Source organism: Ursus maritimus, unplaced genomic scaffold, assembly GCF_017311325.1.
Source record: "Ursus maritimus isolate PB19 unplaced genomic scaffold, ASM1731132v1 scaffold_30, whole genome shotgun sequence".
In the NCBI taxonomy this organism is placed as follows: Eukaryota; Metazoa; Chordata; class Mammalia; order Carnivora; family Ursidae; genus Ursus; species Ursus maritimus.
This window is the reverse complement of record NW_024425564.1, coordinates 19,014,016-19,036,466: the sequence shown is the minus strand read 5'-3', so window position 1 is coordinate 19,036,466 and position 22,451 is coordinate 19,014,016. Positions and strand designations below refer to the sequence as shown.

The window sequence follows — 22,451 nt, the reverse complement described above, 5'->3', positions numbered from 1 at the left end:
GTGTCTGTCTTTGCCTCAGGTCATGATCGCAGGATCCTGCACCTGGCTCCCTGCTCAGTGGGAAGTTTATTTCTCCCTCTCCCTTTGCCCCTCCTCCCTGTTCATGCTCTCTCTCTCTCTAAAATAAATAAAGTCTTAAAAAAATAAATTCGTTATTACATACTCCATTACCATCATAATTCTTGCTGAAGCTCAAATTGTCCCAAATTTGACCTGTGGAAGCCACTTAAACCACTTTGTGTCTCTTTGACATGTCCCATCAGTCTTTGAGTATTTCCTTTTCCTTGGTTTGATTAACCCAAGCTTACTTTGTACATTTCCTATCCAAGACCTGGAATCAGCCCTTTTAATTTCTCCAAGGGGTTTTAACTCCCAGAACCCAATCCTTCTTATATTATTTATTTTTCCTTTTTTCAAGCCTGATGCCAAATCTTTGCTTCCTTTTGTACCTGTTTGTATCAGATGAAGAAATCATGGAGGGAATTTTTGTGAACAGCTATTTCCATAGGCAGCTAGTGCAATTCTCTCTCTCTCTCTCTCTCTCTCTCTCTCTCACACACACACACACACACACACACACACACACAAAGTGATGAGTATAAATAGGCCAAAAGATAATACCCCAAAATACAGAAATAGTCCAATAGCTGCAAGCAGATGTGGGGTAAGGGATGAGTACCAGTTTAGTCGTACTCTGCCCACAACATCCCTACTTTTTATCTGCATTTACATGGTTAGCCCAGCAGCACTCTAGAAAACGTGAGACTTTTTGGATGTGAAATGATGACTTTCATTGAAATATATATATATATATATAGCTTTTTCTGTGGAGGCACACTGTAGGTCAACCAAATCAAAATTAGCCAAGGTCAAGGATGTCCTCTCTCCAGCACAAAGCCTATCTCACCTCAAAGCTTAATGACAACTTTGGCAACAGCCTGGAGGTATACTCTTTCAAACTGAAGAACTGCTTTACATTGATGCTTATTAATCTATTTATTTATTTTTTTAAGATTTTATTTATTTATTTGACATAGAGAGAGCACAAGCAGGGGGAGTGGGAGAAGGAGAAGCAGGCTCCCTACTGAATAGGGAGCTCAATGTGGGGCTTGATCCCAGAACTCCGGGATCATGACCCGAGCCAAAGGCTGAAGCTTAACCAACTGAGCCACCCAGGTGCTCCTTATTAATCTGTTTAGTCACCATTTTTCTAGAGAGAACTTCTGACCCATTCTAGATTGGGCCCCGATTATAGGCTGAATTGTGTGTCATCCCCACCCCACCCCCAATTCATATATTGGAGCCCTAACCCCCAGTGTGACTGTATTTAGAGACTGGGACTATAAAGGAGGTAATTAAAGTTAAATGAGGTCATAAAGATGGGGCTCTAATGTGATAAAACTAAAGTCCTTCTAAGACAAGAAAGACATACCAGAGCTCCTTCCCTACCCCTCACTGCCCACCATCCAGAAAGAGAGCTTTCACCAGCCACCAACCTGAGAACACCTCTACCTTGGACTTCTAGCCTCCGCAACTATGAGAAAATGAATTGAAGTCACATAGCCTGTGGCATGTTTTTATGGCCGCCCAAGCTGACTGATACAGTCTCCTAGCTCTAGCATAAAGGTCTTCCTTCATTTTGCCCAACACAGCATTTACCCCATATTTTTCTCTTCCTTTTTATATTACAAGGGCTATTTTTGTACATGTGTTTCTATCGTGGGATTCATAGCTTCTGGCACAATGTGTAGCACACAGAACTCAATACTTGGTGAATGAAGTTAATTACAAGTCCTCCAGCTTGGGAAGGGCGCAAGGAGAAGAAAAGGAGGTAAGACAAGGAGGAAATGAATGCTGTTTTCACCCGAAGTCCCAAAAGCCCCCAATAACTTAAGCATTATTTTACATATGTTCTTTTCTGTTCTTCACAATTAGCACCTCATTTGTTTTCCTATTTTCTAATCTATACAATAAGACGTTTGAGTACATTACTACATACTGCTGATATACGAAAGTTGTCCTTCTGATTGCTTTCTATGTGTCTCCTGTCCCCAGACTACAAATGTCTTGAAGTTAGGGGGCTTGTAAATTCTATTGAATCCTCATAGTACCTAGAGTAATACTAGACATAACAGGTATTCGATAAGGTCATGTTGATTTAATGACAAATGTCTGAATTTCAGAAGTTTCTCTCTGATACAAAGAATAGGCTTATATCTCATTGTCCTTCAACAGAGAGCAAAGGAAGAACTCTTCAGGACTCATTTTTATAGATTCGAAGACAATTCTTTCCTCTAAGAGGACAAAACGAAACCTCCATGTATTTGGAGAATACCCAAATGGAATCTGAGCCACTTCATTTTTTTAAGGGTATTATGGTGACTTTTGCCCATGCTACTCAGAACTTACTGTCCAGAATAAACAAGAACTGGGTATTGACCTGTGGCCTCGCCTCTTTACACAGGCTGCTTTCCAAGGACTCTGCCTGGCACACAAGTACTTGAGAAATGTTGAAGAAACTACAGAAGACCAACTTCTAGCAAGACTTCAGAACTAAACTAGTTTTTTTAATGGTCTTTCTTAATAGGTACTTAGTAAACAGAAGGTTTTAGACATATTTTACAATTAACAGAAAGATGCTGATAAATGCCTTGTATATAGTGTATGAAATCAAAACGCAAAAACTTCAAAAGTCTTAAAGTTTATTGCCAGAATAGCAAACTTCATAAAGACACCTTTTTAAAGTACATAGTAAATGACAAGCAAAATAAACAGAAAAACTTTGACCAAAGAGAAGCAAAGATTGCTGCTATCACGCACATATAGTCAAATTAATGCCAAACCAAACAGGTGCATTTAAGAGTATATAGGTTACACAATCCACAATCTAAAACTAAAGGAGACTCATTCCAAAATGTTTGGGTTTGGGGTGGAGTATTCTAGGGAGGATGGGAGGGATATTTTATCCTAATACAGAAAATGGAAGTATTTAGATGAGAAACAGAATGATGACTAAAATATCCATGATCAGCCTAATTTCATCTCCAAGAACAGAAATCTGTATTATTGGCTAAAAGAAGTACAAGAATCAATCAGAAATCTAAACACAGAAGGAACCAACTCTAGATTCAATTTGTGCTATCCTTACAACTGATTACCACCTCATACACACTACATCCGCTCTAGTATATACTTCCGGTGAGCTAAGGAGATAAAAAGCCAGAACAGCCTTTACTATTTGATTTCAACCAAGGTTATGTCTTCTTAATCATAGAAATCTCTATCACTCTACTGCAAGCACTAGGTTTCCTTTTAGTAAAGTATTTAGTAAAGTGAAAATTCACATAAATGAAGCCAAGGAAATAGTGACTAACTGGCTACTAGTGCCCAATAGAGCTACTGCTAAAGGAGTAGGAGTAAGAGTAGGAAGAATTCCCGGTGGCATCGAAGCTTCCTCTCCGGGACCCACTGCGGGAACCAGAGCGAGAGCCGGAGCGGGATCCAGAGCGAGAGCCGGAGCGGGATCCAGAGCGGGAGCCTGGGGCAGAAGACATGTTGTAAGGGCTAGGCAAGCCCTTAGATGAAACAGACGCAGCCTCCAGAAGGCGAAGCCCGGTGATATCTTCCACCATGGAGCGATTCATGGCATCCTTATAGGATATTTTTAATTTGGTTTTGGGGCAGGTCAGGATTTTGGCATAGCTGCTGGTGTCTTGCAGCCTCTGAGCTGCTCTGCCATCGATGAACCCCTTCCTGATGGCTTCCTCTGTGCTTATCCTCCCATGCACTTCCGGGTCAACAAGGCCTCCAGTGAGGTACTGGAACTCCAGGAAGCGCTGACCAGCCTCGTAGGGGAGCCACTTTTCTTTTACTGCCTCTGCTGCTGACATCTTCTTCTTTCCCTTCACACCTTCAAAACCAATGAAGGCTTTCTGAGCAGGCTTCAGCCTGGTGGCCATATCTTGGTCAATCAGGCCCTGGGAGACTGCATCCTGAAGTGACAGCTTCTGACCACTGGTTGGGTGGATGATGCCGCCTGTGCAAGCCTGAGCCTCCAGAAGCCTCTGACCAGTGATGCTATCGACAATGCCCCGCTCTATTCCTTCCGTAATGGAGATCTTCTCTAAGTTTTCTGTGTCAAAGATGGCTGCAATGGGGCTCGATTCTTCCAGGGGGTCAGACAGAGAGCTACTCCTGATGGTTATGTTCCTGACACTGGAGATGGTAGAAATCTTACTTACTGTCTCATGTCGGGAGTTGCTAAAAACATCATCACTGATACCACCACCTATGCCACTGCTGCTGCCGACACCATTTTTCAAGGAGATCATATCAGCAAACTGAGTGAGGCTGAGGCTGCCGGATCGGTACTGATCAAAGAACTTTCTGTCAATGAGGCCCTTGTCAACAGCGTCTTGAATATCATACTGACTACCTGTCTTCCTATCTACCAGGACCACCCTGGTGGAGCCGTCAGACCCAGTGATGGTTATTTCTTCCCACTCACACTCCTGCTCACACAGTTCTTTGAAGGTTTCATAATCTATCAGGCCCTTCTTGTAGGCCTCCTGAACAGACATCTCCTTGTTGGTTTCTGGGTCAACGATGACCACTCTACGCTTTCTGAGAGTATTCTTTTGTGATGTTTGCACCTCTTTCTTCTTTTCTTTCAGGGGCAGGAGACAGAGCCCTGTCTCCTCATCCTTGATACATCTTTCTTTTAGCTGCAGATAGGTAAGATTTTCTTCAGTGTTGGGGTCAAAAAATCCTTTTGTATCGTCACTTGGATCTGAGAGAATCTCACTGAGCTCCTCATTAAAGTAGCCCCTCTTGTAAGCCATGTCAACTGGCAAACGATGGCTCTCCTTCGGGTCGATGATCCCGCCCGTCGCGATCTGTGCTTCCAATAAACGAATGCCATGGCCCTTTTCAATGAGTTCCTTGTTCATGGCTTGGAACAAAGAGATGATGTTTCCTGTTTCGGGATCGTTATACCCAGTGACAGCTCGTTCTGCAGACAGGAGCTTCTCTTTGAACTCAATACCCACCAGGCCTCTTTTGTAGGCTTCCTCCACTGGTAACCTCAAGTTGCTAACAGGATCCACTATGAAGCCAGTGGCTGCTTGGGCTTCCAGCAACTCCAGAGCAGTACCAGGTCGGACCAAGCCAATTTTCATGGCCTCATAAATGCCAAGCTTCTGTTTCGTGGTCTCATTGTATATGCCTGCTATGCAACTTGAACCCTGAAGGAAGTCTTTAATTCTCTCACCAACCTCGTCATAAGAAATCTGACCTGATTCCAGTTCATTTACAGTGGATGGTCTCAAAATACCGGAATCTACCAGCTCAGAGACGGTCACCTGTTGTCTGATTCCTTGGAAGGACATACTTCTCTTCTGCACTGACAGCAAGAGCAGGCCGGTGTGTGGTTCGATTCTGCACCGTTCCCTCAGCTGCATGTAACTGACTTTCTTTTTGGTGACTGGATCCACAAAGTTTTTCTGACTATCTCGGGGATCATTCAGGGACCGATACAAATCTCTGTCAATTAGCCCACGGGCCAACGCTACATCTTTGGGCAAAAAGACACTATTTACGGGGTCCACCACACCCCCTGAAGCAATCTGGGCTTCCAGCAGGCGCATTCCGGTTTCTCTGTCGATCAGATTTTTCTTGATGGCTTCCGAAACAGAGACCGTCTTGCCTGAAAACGGATCGTCAAAGCCAGTGACAGCTTTCTCTGCTGTGTATATCTGTTGACGGTCATCAAAGTCGATGAGGTCCCGAGCGATTGCATTGTCGACAGTCAGCTTCTCATTCCTGTGGGGGTCAATTATACCGCCTGTAGCTGCCTGGGCCTCCAGGAGCATGACTGTGGATTCTGGGGTGATGAGTTTCTTTCTCTTGGCCTCCACCAGAGAGTACTTTTCCTTAGGGGAAGCAGATGCTCCAGCGATAGCTCCTGCCCCCCGAAGGAAAGGCTGGATTTCGGAGGCAACTTCTTCCACTGACTTTTTCCCCTTCAACAGTTTGTCCAAGGTCGTTTTGTCAATCAGCTGGCATTCGTAGAGCTGCATGGCCGTCACCTTCTTCCTCAGTCCATCGAACACCAGCTTGGAGGAGTCAACGGTCCACTCGTACTCAGTCTGGGTCTCCCGATGGGACCCGTAGGGGCGCTGCTTGAGCTTGTCGATTTCCCTCTGAAGGCGGGAGCGCTCTGTTTCCAGCTGCGACTGTGTCTCCCTGGTGGAGTCCTCCAACTTGCGCCTGTACCGCTCCTCGATCCTCTTGATCTCTGCCTGCAGTCTCTCGATTTCGCTCCTGAAGCTGTTCTTCTCCCTCTCACTCTTTTCTCTTTCTGACTCGATCTTCCTAATGGTCTCTTCCTTGCGGGAATACTGAGTTTTCCACTGATTGAGGTCATTCTGGATTTGCTGTTTCTCACACTCCAGGCGTTGTTTCAGTCTGCTTTCTGCCTCTAGAGTTGTTTTCAGGCGAGTGAGCTCATCCTCCAGCCTCTGCAGCCTGCTCTTGTCCTGCTCCAGAACTTTGATCTTCACCAGAAGGCTCTCTCTTTCCTGCACCACCTGAGTGCACTGGTTCTTTGATTCCTGAATCCTGTTAGATGCCTGGAATTTAAAAAGAAAGAAATGGGAAGAAATAATGTTTTGATCGTATCATATGGCGATCATAATTCAATCTTTTTTCCTACATTTAAAACAAAAAAAAAAACCCTTATTTACTTATTTGCCCTTCCTTTGTGTTCCCTGGATATACTGCTATTTTATCTTATAAATTCATGGAAAAAAATCCATAGATATATGTTGCCACTTTGATAAATGGCTTCATACTACTTTTTTAGAAGGAATTAGGAGAAGTTGTAGACCTCTCTTGTACTTAACAGAAATTATGGTTTGAAAACTATGGGCAGTTTGTTCCCGGGTATCACACCTGCTACACCTACATCCCACCTGTTACATCTATACTAACATGTTTAATAAAGCAAAACAAATCTATGGACATATACGCACCCCGCACCCAGCCCCACACAAATATTGTCTCTAGAAGTCAAATGTATTAGAACTTAAAGAAGGTATTTTTAAATTAGGGGTTAAAAGAAGAAAAGGCAAACAAAAAGAAACATATTAGCGTCACAATCAAAAAAGAATAGAATAATGCATGCAGAAAAATCACGTAAGCAAGAAAAAAAAAGTGATTTTAAAATTGCATAGAAAACCCCTTTAACATGGCTTTTATTTAGAAAAATTTTCGTGAAAAATGCAGGTCGGAGCTCACTGAGTGAGAGCTATCTTCCAGAAAATAGAGCGGAACATTCGGAAGACAAGCTCTGAGCTGTTGTACCCGTGCTAATGTTAGAAAAGCGTGGCCAGACAGAGGTTCCGCACAGACTGGCATCACTGCGGGGAGAGAACAGAAGGGCAAACAGCACTGAAATTACTTGAAAGCAGTGGCCTGGGTTACGACAGATAGCAGTACAGCAATGCACAGAAAAAGGAGACTGACTGTGAGCTTCCAATGCCAGGGGCAGGAGCACAGACGAGATGAGATGAAAGTGGAGGGAATGCTTTAAAGGACAGTGAAGCTGCGATCAAATATTTGTGAATACCTCTAAAGCCTGCTTTTGGAATTTCTCAATTTCCTGTCTCAAATTTTCCCTCTCTCTCTGCAAATCATTAATCAGCCCCTGCAGTTCCAGGGTCCGGCTGTTGCTGATCTGCAGCTGGCTCCTGAGTTCGGCGATGGTCGTGTTTTTATCACTGTCCGCTTCGCTCCGGCTCCTCCGGAGCTCGTCGTACTCCAGCCGCAGGTTGCGAAGCTCTTCCTCCAGCATCAGGTGCTCCTTGGTCAGGTTCTCTGTGAGAGACTGCAGCCTCTCGATTTCGATTTTGCTTTCGTTCAAGCTCCGGCTCTTGTCCTCTATCGCCTTCTGGAAATGCTCGTTCCTCAGGTGAGCCTGCTTGAGGTTTTCCTGCTCCTGGAGCAGCTGCCGCCTCAGCGCCTCGACCTCGGAGGAGAGCCTCCTGAGCTCCTCCTGCGTCCTCTGCTTGTCCCTCAGGTGGCCGTCCAGCACGTCCCTCTGCTGCCGGAGGTCGTCCTCGCTGCGTTTCTTCACGATGGACGCCTGCTCCAGCTGCTGCGTCAGGCTGGTGATTTTTATCGCCTGCTCCTTCAGAGACCTCCTCATGCCTTCCAGCTCCTCCTCCAGCTTCTTCCTTTTCGCCGAGTCTTCCGAGGCGGTCCTCCGCAGCCGGGCCAGCTCCTCCTCCACCTTCTGCTTCTGCAGCTGCAGGTCCTTCAGGGAGCTCTGGAAGCGCGCGATGTCCTGGTCCTTCACGGTCCTCTCCTGCGACACCCTGTCGTAGTCGAGCCTCAGGCGCGTGAGCTCCTGCTCCTGAACCTTCAGCTTGCCGATCGTCTCGGTCGCGCTGCTGTGCGCTTTCTGCAGCTCGTACTGGGCCCTTTGCAACTTTGCGTTCTCCTCTTCCAGGCATTTCCGCGCGCTCGTTTCTGTGTCTATCAGTTGTTTTAATCTTTCGATCTCCTTGTTTTTCTCCTGGATCGTCTTGGCGGCGTCATCGAGCGACTGCTTGTACCGCACGCTCTCCTCTGTCCGCATCTGCGTGACCTGCCTCAGCTCGATCTCCAGCTGCTGCTTCCTCTGCGATGCCTCGGTGCCCGCGGCCTTCTGCTGCTGGGCCGTTTCTTCCACCCGCCGGAGAGTCTCCGTGGTCTGGGCCAACGTGCTCTTCAGCCGCTTCACCTCCTCCGACAGGCTCCGGTTCTCTCTGGTGAGGCCGTCGATCTGGGCTCGGTAGCCGCTGGTGTCCTCTTCCTTCTGCAGGGTGAGCTGGTGGATGGTCGTCTTGGTGATGTTGATCTCCGTCTCGAACTGGTTCTTCAAGCTAATGATCTCCTCGTCGTAACTGTTTCTTACCTTAGCCAGCTCATTCTCATACTCCCAGCGGCGCTTGGCCTCCTCCTGGAACTCAGCTTTGAGTCTCTCGATCTCCTTGTTTTTGTCCTGAATGGTCTTGGCGGCCTCGTCCAGGGACTGCTTGTGCCTCGCGTTGTCCTCGGAGCGCTGCTGGATGAGCTGCTTCAGCTCGATCTCCAGGTGCTGCTTCTTCTGCAGCATCTCCGAGCCACAGGCTTTCTGCTGGAGGGCGTCTTCCTCCGCCCGCCTCCGCTGCTCCGTGGTCTGCAGGATGCTGTCATTGAGCCTGACGATTTCGTCCTTCAGGTCGCGGTTTTCCCTCGAGAGTCGGTCAAGCTGGTTTCTCAGATTCTTGGAATCATCCTCCTTCTGCATGGATATCTCCTTGATGGTGGTCTTCGTAATGTTAATCTCTGTTTCATACTTGTTCCTTAAATTACTCATCTCCTCATTATAGTGGTTTCTTACCTTTGCCAGCTCATTTTCATATTCTCTCTTCCGGGCGCCCTCCTCCTGCAGAAGAACCCTCAACCTTTCTATCTCGTACTCCTTCTCCTTGATGGCTTTGTCAGACTCCATTTTCTGCCAGCCGAGGCTCTCCTTCTCACACTGCCTGGCCTTCTGCAGCTGGTCATAGTCACTCTTCTGTTGGTCAAACCTGTCTTCCACAGCCTTCCTCCTCCGCTTCTCATCTTCGATCTCGTAAGTCAGCCGGGTGATCTTCTCGTTGAGTTCTTTGATTTGGCCGTAGCATTTGTCCAGGTTTTGTTTCGCTGACTTTCCATCCAGCTCCGCTTGCCTCTTCAGCTCCTCCAGGCTCACGAGCTTGGCTTTGAACTGGGAACATTCCGCCTGGTATTTCTGCAGGTTCTGATCCAGGAATTTGTTCTTATTGCAGTTTTCAGAGTTGGCATCCCGGGCCAGTCTGAGCTCCTCTTCCAAAACTTCAATCTTGGTATTTTTCAGCTGGGGAAGTGAAAGCAGAAATGAGGTTGAAAGCAAAACACCTCACGTTGTGAGACAGAAACAGCACGTCTCCCCTCCCAGCCCATCATGTGGTCTCATTTCTCTTTATACGTTTACATATGTGCACGCACACACCACACACACACAGAAGCACAACTATAGAGCGATACAAGGCGAAAGCTGCTAGACAAGAATTCACGAAATCTGTATTCTCGTCATAATTCTTCCGTCAACCATCTGTATGATCTTAGCAAATGATACACCTTTGAGTTTCCCCTGCCTTACCTGTAAATGAGACAATCTCTTCCAAGATCAAAAGCTTGAGATTTCACAAATTATGCTTCCTTTATTTCAAGGTATAAAGTTTCCATATAAACTCAATGTGTGTATTAGAAATGAGGAGTAAAGGAAACAATCATTCAACATAAAAAATCCAACTCCAGCCAGTCCAGGATGGTCTCTCCCTTAATTTAACACGCACACAACGCAAATTCCTTGACCAAACAGTAAAGGAAATTATTGTTTTTTTCATAAGGTGAAGTAGCTAGAATTTTGTAAATATTACCTAACTCTATTCAGAGCAGTGTCCTCGATCACAGAACTAACACCTGACTTATGAACAAACTATATACCAGTGAATGTATACCAGTGAGTATGCCCAAATCCAGGTTATAATGAGGCAATAATAATAAGGTTCCATTCCATTTTCTTTTCTGATCCTCCAAGGGAACAAAGTAAGTAAATTACCTTCAGATCTTCCAAACTCTTCAGCATCTCACTTAAGAATCTATAGTAGTCTCCAGACCTTGTAAGTAGTTCTATATACCGAGCGTGCATATCTGCAGCCTTGCAAAAAAGGAGTAAAAGAAATTATAATTTAAAATTGAAATGATCATTTAAAGAGCGAACTCCCTTCATTCATGTGTGCTAATTTCAAAATCTAGAAGTACAACAAAGCAAAGGGCTGATAACATTGTATTCTAACCTCATGACTCTAGGTGTTTCTCGTAAGCCATCCGACAGGTGATGCTCTCTGACATCTTTGGGAAGAAGCTTTTAAATATCTACTAGACATTTTTCCACTTGTTAAAAGCCTCCCTCATTAAACCTAGAACTTAAGGCCAGTTTCTGCAAAGATTCTAGCATATAAACACTAGATTCAGACTCCCATGGACCATTTCCTAAAATGCATCATGTATTGAGGACCCACACTAAGGGAGCATACCCTGCTATTAAACCTGTTTTGAGTGGATACCCTGTAACAAGGGGTGAATTCTGGGTCTGCAGGAAAGACAGGAAGGGGATAGGAAAAAGGGAAGATGCAGGAGGGGCAACTAAGGAACACGTGATGACATATCTACCTCTTGCAGAATCACCCCAGAGGGAGACTGGACCATGGTTCTCTTGATAGGTATGTTCAGGAGAGTTTCCAGGCCTGAGGTGTACGATGCCAGCTGGAGTTCATAATCCTGCCAAATAAAAAAAAGTTTAAGATAAACATACCTAACGGACTTAAAAGAGTCCCCGACAACTACAATTCCATGCTTTCAAATCATCAAGCTGCATTTCTGATGACCAACCCCAAAGGCTATCATGTACTGATAGTGTCCAGGTAGCCGATATTACATTATTAAGCCATGTAGGACATCTTTATATACTAAATGAAGATTTTTGCGCATACTACCAGCGTAAAGAATGAAGACCAGCCCATTGCCATAGATATTGCCAATGTGCAGTGAATTCAAGCTAATGGATGACAAACTTTTTACGGTCTGTTCAGGAAAGAATACATAAAAGCCGTAACTGTTATTCTCAAGAAGTTTATAGTCTTTGGGACACCTGGGTGGCTCAGTTAAGCATCTGACTCTTGCTTTTTGCTTGGGTCATGATCTCAGGGTCATGAGATCAAGCCCCACATCAGGCTCTGTGCTCAGCCTGGAGTCTGCTTGGGATTCCCTCTCTCCCTCTCCCTCTGCTCGTCCCCCTGTTCACGCATGTGCATGCACATGTGCTCTCTCTAAAAAAAATAAATCTTTAAGATTTAAAAAAAGAGGTGTGTACTCTTTAAAGTAAATCAGAAAATAATGCAATTAATAGTATAGATTTTTAAAATATGGAACACTTCACAAATTTGCATGTCATCCTTGTGCAAGAGCCATGCTCATGTTCTCTGCATCATTCGAGTTTCAGTACATGGGCTGCTGAAGCGAGCACAGTTAATATTATTCTTGATGAAGTGCCAACATTCTTTTGAAACCAACATACCTTAATTGAATTTGCACAAAGTTCAGCAATTTTTTGTACTTCTTCTGATTTGTCTCGTTTGCCACATATTTCATTGTGCAAGTTCTATACAAAAAAATAAAATATTTATAAACATCAGAGTGTATAAATAATTTTACATAAATGTTATATCACTGTTGAACAACTGTTCTTCGTCAGTTTATTACCACATTCAGTGACATCACATTCTCACAGTTAAACCATGAGCGATGAGCACGTTTTCTAACCAGAAAAGAGAAGCACAATCTTCAAGTTTTTTTTTTCTCTAAGAGGAAACTTCCTAATCTGTGCTCTTTTCTGATCCTAACACACCAATTTATAAAGATATTTTACTACAATGTTACACTATTTCTAGTTCTTAATAGATTTCTTTGTAAGTATCTCAATTGTTTTTTCCTTAGGGCCTTATGCAAGCATTCACAAAATGAACCAATATTAAATATCATTTCAAACCTAGGTACTGCGATGAAAACCATAGGAAAATACAGCTCACACCCAGTGTTATCGAAGAGAATGACAAACTGACTTGTACCTTCTGCTCATTCAAAAATCGCATGACCGTGTTGGAGTCACTGAACTTCATGGATTCTAAGGAATCCTGGCGGCGTTTGGCATCATAGAGCCACTTGCAGAAAGCCTGATAGTTATCACGGTAATTCCTCAGTTGCTTGATTTGTTTCTCCAGGTCCCACAATCTGGAGAAAACAGATATGATAAAATTATTAAAGCAATGCTATTGTCCCTGAAAGTATTTAACAGAGTTATCACATATCACACGATATCTCCCAGTAATTCCACCTGCTCCACGCTCAGAACTAAAAACACACATCCATACAAAAAGTTACACATGAATGTTGCTAATGACATCTTTCATGATAGCCAAAAATCATCAATGGATGAAGGAATAAATAAAATGTGGGATAGCCATACGATAGAATATTATTCAGTCACAAAAAGGAATGAAGTACTGATACATGGTACACCACGGAGGAACCCTGAAAACATTATTTTGAGTGGGAAAAACAGTCACAGAAGACCACACATTGTCTGATTCCAATCACACAAAATGTCGGAATAGGCAAATCTACAGAGACAAAGGGAAGACAGGTGGTTGCTTGGCGCCAGAGGGTGAGAGGTAATGGGGAGTAACTGCTAATGGGGGATGGGCCTTTTTTGGGGGGGGAGGTAAAGAAAATGTTGTAGACGTAAATTGTGATGATGGTTACACCTTTCTGATACACTAAAATCTACTGGGCTGTACATTTCCAATGGGTGAATTGTATGACACGTGAATTAGTTATCAATAAAGATGTCTGTTCTTTTTTTAATCAATAAAGATGTTTTTTAAAAAGCCATTAGTAAAAGGAACTACATCAAAATTCAGGATACTTTCAAACCCCATTTGGAGGAAGGCATTTCTTTTGTATAAGATGTAATTTTCTTGGGAGACCTGGGTGGCTCAGTCTGTTAAGCATCTGCCTTTGGCTGAGGTCATGGTCCCAGGGTCCTGGGATTGAGTCCCGCATCAGGCTCCCTGCTCAGTGGGGAGCCTGCTTCTTCCTCTCCTAGTCCCCCTGCTTGTGCGCTCTCTCTCTGACAGATAAATAAATAAAATCCTTTTAAAAAGATGTAATTTTCTTAAATTTCAGAAGAACACTCACTCAAAGCATCTACTCCTTCCAACAGTCCTAACAAGAGTTTACAGAGCCCAAAAGAGCCTGATCGATGGTTTCCACTTTTTTCCTAAGAGGTTGGAGAGCACCTGGTATGGGTTGATTCAAGCTGGTCTATTGTGATGTACCTACTTCCCATTTCCGACAAAGCCGCCTCCAGGCAGTCCATGAACAGAGTGGCCCTTGTGCCTAACTTACACACCAAACCAAACCACTACTTTTACAGTGATTACTTCAAGTGACATTATCTTGGAACAACCAAATGGGAAGAAAGCAGGGAAAGAGGTTGGCACACCTGTAGTCTATCTGTTTATCTATTTTTTGCCAGCGGTCTGTCAGCTGTGTGACTTTGTCACTGAACTTGCCCAGATCCAGGTCATACAGTGGATACTGCTGTGAGGTCTGGGAGTGGATCTGCTGGGCTTTCTGCAGCTCTGTCTTCATGGTGGCCAACAAGGACTTCTTCAAGTTCAAGTCATTTTTGATTTTCTGTCACAGGAGAAAGAAAAGGGTACAAATTAATCTCTTGGAATACTTGTATTTTTAAGTGACAATCAATCCAGGAAGATATATTTACTGATTGCATTTTCCAATATTTATGCCCATGATCTAGTTCCTTATGCTACCCCATTAATAAAAGATTCAGTGTGGGAATTTCATTTGTTTGAGAAATGCTAAATACCATACTCTATTCCATTCCTGAATAATTAGAACACATATGAACATTCTTGAAGAGGAAGAGAAGTCCTGTAGTAAAGAAACCAGTTTAATTATGTTTAATTCTGCATTCCCCAAACTAATCTCACCACAAATTACTTCTACACATAGTTCCTGCTAGAACACTCTGGGAGACAGTGTCCTAGAGATGACGACAGACGTCAACCCTGTGTGGCCAATGAAATCCAGGAATCCTCAAGACTCATAAAACTTAGTGAAGCCTCAGGACTGGGGACTGAGCAGCCTTGCATTATTTCCCATAACCCGGGGCACTGTGATAATGGAATATAACTCTGGTTACCTTCAGTCCACAGCGGTAAGCTTCCACTTTATCCAGATCCAGGCACACGGTTTCCTCCTCAGTGAGTCTGGCTTCGTACACCTTCAACATGTCTTCTGTCTGCAGGATAGCCTGGAGTAGAGCTCTCACTGTGCATAAGCTGTAAAGAGCCAAGGGGGCCAAGAACATTGCCGGTGACATAATTAGACTCTGAACGTCTGGCTCTGGCCACTATTAACAAAAGAATGTCAAAGCCGGTAAAAATTCATGTTGCCTATTTTACAAGCTGCAGGAGCAAAAACGTCCCTCCCTCCACCCCTGCACCATGACTCAGACAGCAATTCTGCATTCACTGAAGATTTCGAAGTCCTGGCTCTTACAGATATACCGTAGGTATAAGATACATTAGATTTCACCACGGTGAAATTAACGCCGAGGCTACGGGACCCTCTCTCAGTAGCCCAGAAGAAAGTAAGTAAGCCTGTAGTGAATCGAGAAACTGGAAGACAAGGCCGCAGTGAGCCAAGCATAGAAAGCGGATGAAGTCTGACAAGATGAAGCTTGAGAAGGGCAAAACGTCTGTGACCGAGGTCAGTCGCGTTTACCTGTTTAAGTAGCCATCGGTAACACCATTGATATTTTCCAGTTTCTGGAACAGTCCAAATACCTCATTCTGTAAATAGCAGTATTTTTCTGAACCTCTGAAGTTAGCTAGCATGTCTTTCAGCTGGTTGAGAACTTCAGCAATTGCTTGAGAATCATTCTGCACACTCTGTTCAAAAAAAGAAGGAAAGTGCTGGATTTAGCTGTGTGATTCTTATGATCATTTTTTGTCCCGAACAAGTCCACTAAATGGAAAAGACTCAAGAGACACAGTGGACATTTCATTTCCTTCTTTGGGGAGGCCTTATCGGCACTGTGTAAACATGGCCCTCTCCCTTAGGAGATATCTCTTGCACTTCCCAGTGTGGTGCCCAGGCGTGGCTGAGCAGAAAAGATAACGGAGTGCGGAGTCAAAACACCGGGTTGCAGTCCCAGCTCTGTCCACGGCTTTGAGCTTTTACCAGCCACCCCCGCATCAAATCTCTCTGCGTCAGTCTCCTGTCTATAAATAAAAATAATTTGGGGCGCCTGGGTAGCGCAGTCGTTAAGCGTCTGCCTTCGGCTCAGGGCGTGATCCCGGTGTTCTGGGATCGAGCCCCACATCAGGCTCCCTTCTCAGTAGGGAGCCTGCTTCTTCCTTTCCCACTCCCCCTGCTTGTGTTCCCTCTCTGGCTGGCTGTCTCTCTGTCAAATAAGTAAATAAAATTAAAAAAATAATAATTCTACCTGTTTAGCCCATATCATAGGTGGTTTCAGGCAGCAACCAAATTAATGTTTCTGAAAACTTTAAAAATGAACAAAGTACTAGGTCGCACAAAGGGAAAACACTGTAGCCTGATTCAGCCACCCATAACCAACACAAAGGTGGCTTAATTCCCAGCCTGGAAACTTCTACAAATCTGGAAGCATGGGAAAGAAGAAAGGAAATCCTGCCAGAAGCCTGTTTTCTTGAAAATTCATGCTTCTTCTCTATAAATATTTAAACCAGCATGTTTTTTAAATTAGTTTGCAGATAAATACGAATATAGCTGGAATGGGGCAAAACGGTACTCGAAGCCTACCTTTAGCTCATTTATTTTCACTGTGATGTGGTGCGTGGACCCTTGGTCTGCTAGAAGCATGTTTTTAAGGGTCATTCTGCCCTCACAGTGCTCCATCTGCCTGCGAATCTTCTGGAGCTCCATCAGCATCCAAGTTTCCTGCTTGTCATTTTCTCTGTTGGTTTCAATCACTTTATTATGGTTGAGATCTTGGCAGGAACTATGATGAGTGATTTCAGTTGTGGTTACTGTAAAAATATGTTAGGAATGCAAAAATCAGAGAGTTCCGAGCTAGAAGGGTGCTCGGCCTCAAAAAACATCCATGCTGCACAAACTGTAGCTCCCTCCGTTGATTTGATTCTGAAAATATGTGTATAGATGACTTTTGATATGTTATTTTCCTAATGAAGTGATTCTGAAACTCGTTGTACGCAAACTACTTTCTGTTACAGCACAGCGGTGTGTGTGGTGGATGCAAAGAGAAAGAGGCTCCGAACCTGTCTGGTGCTGGGGGTGGCCAGGGAGCTGTATGACCAGGGTCTGGTAGTGCTTCTGGGCATCGGTGAACTGAGACTGCATCTTCCGCTTGTCATCATCCCCGAACATCTCCGAGCCCTGGCTGTTTCTGATGAACTCTTGGTAGTGCAGCTCAAGGTCAGATATTGTCTTCATGTAATCTTCCTGCCGCATCGTTTTCAGCTGGAAGTAAAAAAGGCGGGAGTGTTTGATTGTCCCCATAGCATGACCAAGAAAAGTGCCGGAAAATGCCCTATGCTAGAGGGGGCTTAAAGCAATACTTGTCAAAGGCCCACTAAGATATAAAAGGTCTTTGGGGTGCCTGGGTGTTGCGGTCAGTTAAGCATCTGACTCTTGGTTTCGGCTCAAGTCATGATCTCAAGGTTGTGAGATCAAGCCCTGCATCAGGCTCCACGCTCAGCGCGGAGTCTGCCTGAGATTCTCCCTCTCCCTCTGCCCCTTCCCCCTTTCGTGCTCTCTCTCTCTCTCTCTCAAATAAATAAATATTAAAAAAAAAAAAAAGATACAAAAGGTCCTTGAGGATTCCAAGATTGCTCCTCACAGCCACAGCCATGGGTTGTCTATTTTTGTTCTTACCGAATTTTATTCACCAAAGGAAATATTACTCAAAAGTCGCAAATCTAAAGCAGATCATAGCAAAGCTGCTCTGACTGAAAAGAGTAAAGGGGGAGTAAGAGGGAGCCCAGACTTCTCCATTCTGTGCCTCTCTCCTTTCTGCTGGCCCTGTCATCCCTAGAGGACCCCCTTAAGCAGGGATTCTTCAGACCACAACTCGAAAACCACTGATCTAGAAAATGAATGTTTTGGGTGTTATTCTAAGAATTCTATCCCACCTTTCACTTCTGTGATATCCAGTTAATAATTTATGAACTAGTTTTCCATTACATCAAAGGAGAATAAGATCCAGGGTATTACAGGACCACATGCCTTTTCCACGGGTACTTCTGGCTTGTCGGGCAACTTTAATTCGTACTTCTGTTTGTAGCAGAGCCAGCCACATGTGACTCCCTCCCCTTCCATGTAGGATGGACCCTAACCACTCAGGCAAGCTGAGCTAACTCTTCCAATGAGATACAAGAACATCAGCTGCACTGCTAGAAGGTCTGCCTGGCAGAGCCAAGTGCCACAGGGAGCAGCGTGGCACCTCTGCAGGCAGCCTGAGTGGTCCTGAGGATGTACCTTGGCGATCGTCATGGCCCTGATTTTCTCGATGTCAATCATGCAGTAGTGCCAGGACACCAGGCTCTTCATGTTGATGTACAGTTGGTTCCACAGAGCCAAGATGGCCTCGTAGTATTGCTCGATCCTAGAAGGCACAAGGGGAAAACATGCCAGAGCCCCGGCTTTCAAATTCTGACCCAAACAAGAAATCTGGCCATGCTTACACCCTGCATAAAAAACTAAAACAAGAACTAACAGCAAATGTATACTGTTTAAACACTCAACATGTCAATGGATCTGGACTAATTTACTCCCCAAAAGTTCATTCTCAATGATCTACATTAGTAGAGATAATTCACTTTGGGTCAAAATACACGTTTCTTTGTTCTTGTGTTGTTTGTCAGCAACTTTTTAATTGACAGAGGTCTAACACCATGCAGGGTGACAGGGGGAAACCGGTCATGGGATGCTGACGGCTACTGCAGCTTGGAAGTGAGCACGTGAGCTCGTTATGCTTCCCTCCCTACTCTGTGTATGGCTGAGGAATTCCGTGATAAAAGATGGACAAGAATCTGCCACGGAAAATCTGTACAATGAATGCTCTACCTGCTTGTTGAAGAGCAGGTATTGATATGAAGGGCATTTTATATTTGTGGCTACCTGCAAAATTACTGATCCTCTTAGAAGGGAAGAAGAACTTTGAAATAATGCCTTCAAGGTACATGGTGGGAATTGTTTCCTCACAGACATCCAGATCCAAGAGGCACAGAGAACTCCCATCAAAAGCCAAACAATAGCAGGCCAACACCAAGACATATTGTAATTACATTTGCAAAATAGAGTGATAAAGAAAAAATCTTAAAAGCAGCAAGCCAAAAGAAGTCCTTAACTTATAAGGGAAAACCCATAAGGCTAGCTGGAGATTTCTCAACAGAAACTTGGCAAGCCAGAAGGGAGTAGCATGATATAGTCAAAGTGCTGAATGGGAAAAATCTGCAGCCAAGAATACTCTATCCAGCGAGGCCAGCATTCAGAATTGAAGGAGAGATAAAGAGTTTCCCAGACAAACAAAAACTAAAGGAGCTTATGAACACTAAACCAGCCCTGCAGGAAATATTAAAGGAGACTCTTTGAGTGCAAAGGAGAGACAAAAAAGTGAAAAAGACAAGAAAGGATCAGAGAAAATCTCCAGAAACAATGACAAAACAAGAAATAAAATGGCAATAAATACATATCTATCAATAAGTACTTTGAATGTAAATGGACTAAATACTCCCACCAAAGACATAGGGTGTCGGATGGATTAAAAAACCAAGACCCATCTATATGCTGCCTACGAGAGAGTCATTTTAGACTATAAGATACCTACAGATTGAAGGTGAGGGGGTGGAGAAACATTTATTATGCAAATGGATGTCAAAAGAAAGTCAGAGTAACAATACTTAGATGAGACAAACTAGACTCTTTTGTTCTTGTATTATTTTTATCCTGCTTTGGTCAGGGTAGTAATGGCCTCATGGAATGATTTTGAATGTGTTTGCTCTATTCCATTATTTGTAAGAATTTGATAAAGATTGTCATTAATTATATTTTTTTAAATGTTTGGTAGAATTCACCAATGAAACCATGTGGCCTTGGGTGTCTCTGTGCTGGGAGATTTTTGATTCCTAATTCAATCTTCATTCTTGTTATTGGTCTAAGGAGATTTCCTATTACTTGGATTCAAGATTCATGATTCAATCTTGGTAACTTGTGCGTTTTTAGAAATTATCTGGGTTTTTTCCCTAAGTTATCTGATTCGTTAGTGTATAATTCCTCATAGTACTCTATTAACACACTACGTATTTCTGTGGTTAAATGTTGTACTGTTTTCTCTCCCATTTCTCACTTTGATTTTTGACTCTTGTTTCTCTCTTTTTTTTCCTTAGCTAATGTAGTTAAAGCACTGCCAATTTTGTTTCTCTTTTCGGAAAAACTGGTCATTACTTTTAATGTTATGTTATTGTTTATCCTGGTCTTTATTTTACTTATTTCTGATCTTTCTTTGTTCTTTCCTTCCTCTACTAAATTTTGGCTGAGTTTCTTCTTTTCCTAGTTCCTTGTGGTATAATGTTGTTTATTTGAACTTTTTTTCTTAATACCAGCATTTATAGATAAATTTTACTGTTACATTTGCTTTGGCTGCATCCCATAGGTTTTGGAACATTGTGGGCTTTTTTTCTTTTGTTTTGAGACATATTTTGATTTGCCATTTGATTTCTTATTTCCCATTGCTTGTGCAGTAGTGTGTTAATATTTACATATTAAATATTTACTATTAAAAAAAAGAATTGTTTCCTCCAGCCCCTGCACACAAACATTCTCTTTTACCTTCCAATAAAAACTATAGCATCTTCAAAATAAAGTTACATTATAGTACAAGGGGACCCTCCTAAGGCTTTTATTCCGGAGGGAGGGGATTTTAGTGAAAAAGGGTGTGTCTGTGTTTCTCATATAAGCATTTGCCCTATTTCTCCACATTCGCATTCACATTGTGGCTACTAGGGACTTCAACAACTTACTTGCATGAGAGGTCTACGGCCAGAGGATTTGGAGGAGGGATAATCAGACCAACAGAAGGCACGAGCATGTCCACGCCTCCGGGACCCGTCACATACCACTTGCTGCGCTCATTATTGTCCTTCAGGATGCACTCATCCCCTTTGTGCACAATTTTCTGCAAGGCAAACAACCCCAAGTTTTGTCTTTACTCATGAGTACACATTTTTATCTTTTTTTCTCAAAGAGAAAAATAGAGATAAAACCGTGCAAACCATTTGAGCTTTGACATTATTATTTTCCTTTATTTTATTCTATTTTATTTTATCTTTTTAAAATAGGCTTCATGCCCAGCGTGAAGCCCAACATGGAGCCCAAAGTGGGGCTTGAACTCACAACCGTGAGATTGAGACCTGGGCTAAGATCAAGAGTTGGAGGCTTAACCAACTGAGCCACCCAGGCACCCCTTATTATTTTCTTTAAGTGAAGATGATCTTTATATATCCCAACAACACTGATACTTTAAATAATGCACAAGAGCCTAAAAGGTGTATATAAAGTGAATTAGGTAAAGTAACTTTCCAAAGACAGCCTGGGGAATCCATCAGTAAAGTGAGAAATCCTTTTGTAAAGCAAAAACTCACCCCATGGCTTTCCTAGTTTTGTGAGTTCATATTTCACATATTAGATTTACTATGTGGCAGTCACTTGTCTCATGCACTGACTCTTAAAATTTAGAAGTAAAAACAAGAAATTCTGGCACCAGGTCCCCAGAAAAACAACTTTCTAAATTAATTCCATAGCTTCGTGAAAGTTCGACTATGACAACTATCCTCACTGGTGAAATTTAACAAGCTTGATATTCATGTATTTTGATATCCATTTCAACTTATTTCTCCTCTCCCTGCAAGTTCTTAAACATTTCTTCCTGCCAGGATAAACTCCATTGTTTTTATAACATTTATCCAAGCATTTATCTTAAACCCTCTGTAATTTTTATAAGAAATCAGAGCTGTGGAAATTATATAAATAATTAGTAAAACCAAGTCATCTTTCCACATAGATGCTTGTAGTTACCACAGAGCCTGCAGAATTGATGGGCTCAGTGACTGCAGAAAATCTGCAATGACAGTCACTTTACATGCAGCATAATGGTCACATTTCTCCTTTCTTTTAGGTCAGAAATTTAAAGATCTTTCAAGAAATTTAAAGATTTTAAAATTAAAGATTTAAAGGGTAATCACAAATAAAGTTTTGCACATTAGATGAAGAAAAGTATTAAGATTTAAAATGAATAGTCTAGGGACGCCTGGCTGGCTCAGTTGGTTAAGTGTCTGTCTTTGGCTCAGGTCATGATCTCAGGGTCCTGGGACTGAGCTCCTCGTCGGGCTCCCTGTTCAGCAGGGAGTCTGCTTCTCCCTCTCCCACTGCCCCTTTGTCCCGCTCCAGCTTCCTCTTTCTCTCTCTCAAATAAATAAATAAAATCTTTACCAAGAAAAATAATAAAAAATAAAAAACAAATAAGATGAATAGTCAATAAATAACCACTGTCCTAATTATTGAAAACTCTGCTAGGACTCAGAACAGAGCGCTGCATTTCCACAGCTTGCTGCTTCGTGTATAAAAGAAAGGCATTTTCTGTGCTGCTCACTGGAACCGGGATTAAACTCTGCTCTCTCTATTGGCAAAATTCTCTG

At 43.1% G+C, this 22,451-nt stretch overlaps 1 protein-coding gene and 1 non-coding gene across 2 annotated transcripts in view; both read right to left on the bottom strand.

Moving 5' to 3' along the window:
* Positions 1–2,685: 2,685 nt before the first annotated feature.
* The window catches only part of LOC103665148 (desmoplakin), a 43,756-nt gene continuing 23,990 nt past the window's right edge, over positions 2,686–22,451 (bottom strand). Inside the window, exons 12-24 of the mRNA XM_040645031.1 lie at positions 20,778–20,932; positions 18,235–18,361; positions 17,016–17,217; positions 16,540–16,766; positions 15,481–15,647; positions 14,897–15,035; positions 14,174–14,367; positions 12,738–12,900; positions 12,188–12,271; positions 11,284–11,391; positions 10,670–10,768; positions 7,628–9,922; positions 2,686–6,629 (exon numbers count right to left, since the gene is read on the bottom strand). Coding sequence (XP_040500965.1) covers positions 3,381–6,629; positions 7,628–9,922; positions 10,670–10,768; positions 11,284–11,391; positions 12,188–12,271; positions 12,738–12,900; positions 14,174–14,367; positions 14,897–15,035; positions 15,481–15,647; positions 16,540–16,766; positions 17,016–17,217; positions 18,235–18,361; positions 20,778–20,932 — 7,209 coding nt within the window. The 3' untranslated portion in view covers positions 2,686–3,380. The remainder of the gene's footprint in view (positions 6,630–7,627; positions 9,923–10,669; positions 10,769–11,283; positions 11,392–12,187; positions 12,272–12,737; positions 12,901–14,173; positions 14,368–14,896; positions 15,036–15,480; positions 15,648–16,539; positions 16,767–17,015; positions 17,218–18,234; positions 18,362–20,777; positions 20,933–22,451) is intronic.
* On the bottom strand, positions 12,030–12,136 carry LOC121106128. Its single transcript, XR_005838878.1, has one exon. It is a non-coding gene; the product is annotated as a U6 spliceosomal RNA (small nuclear RNA).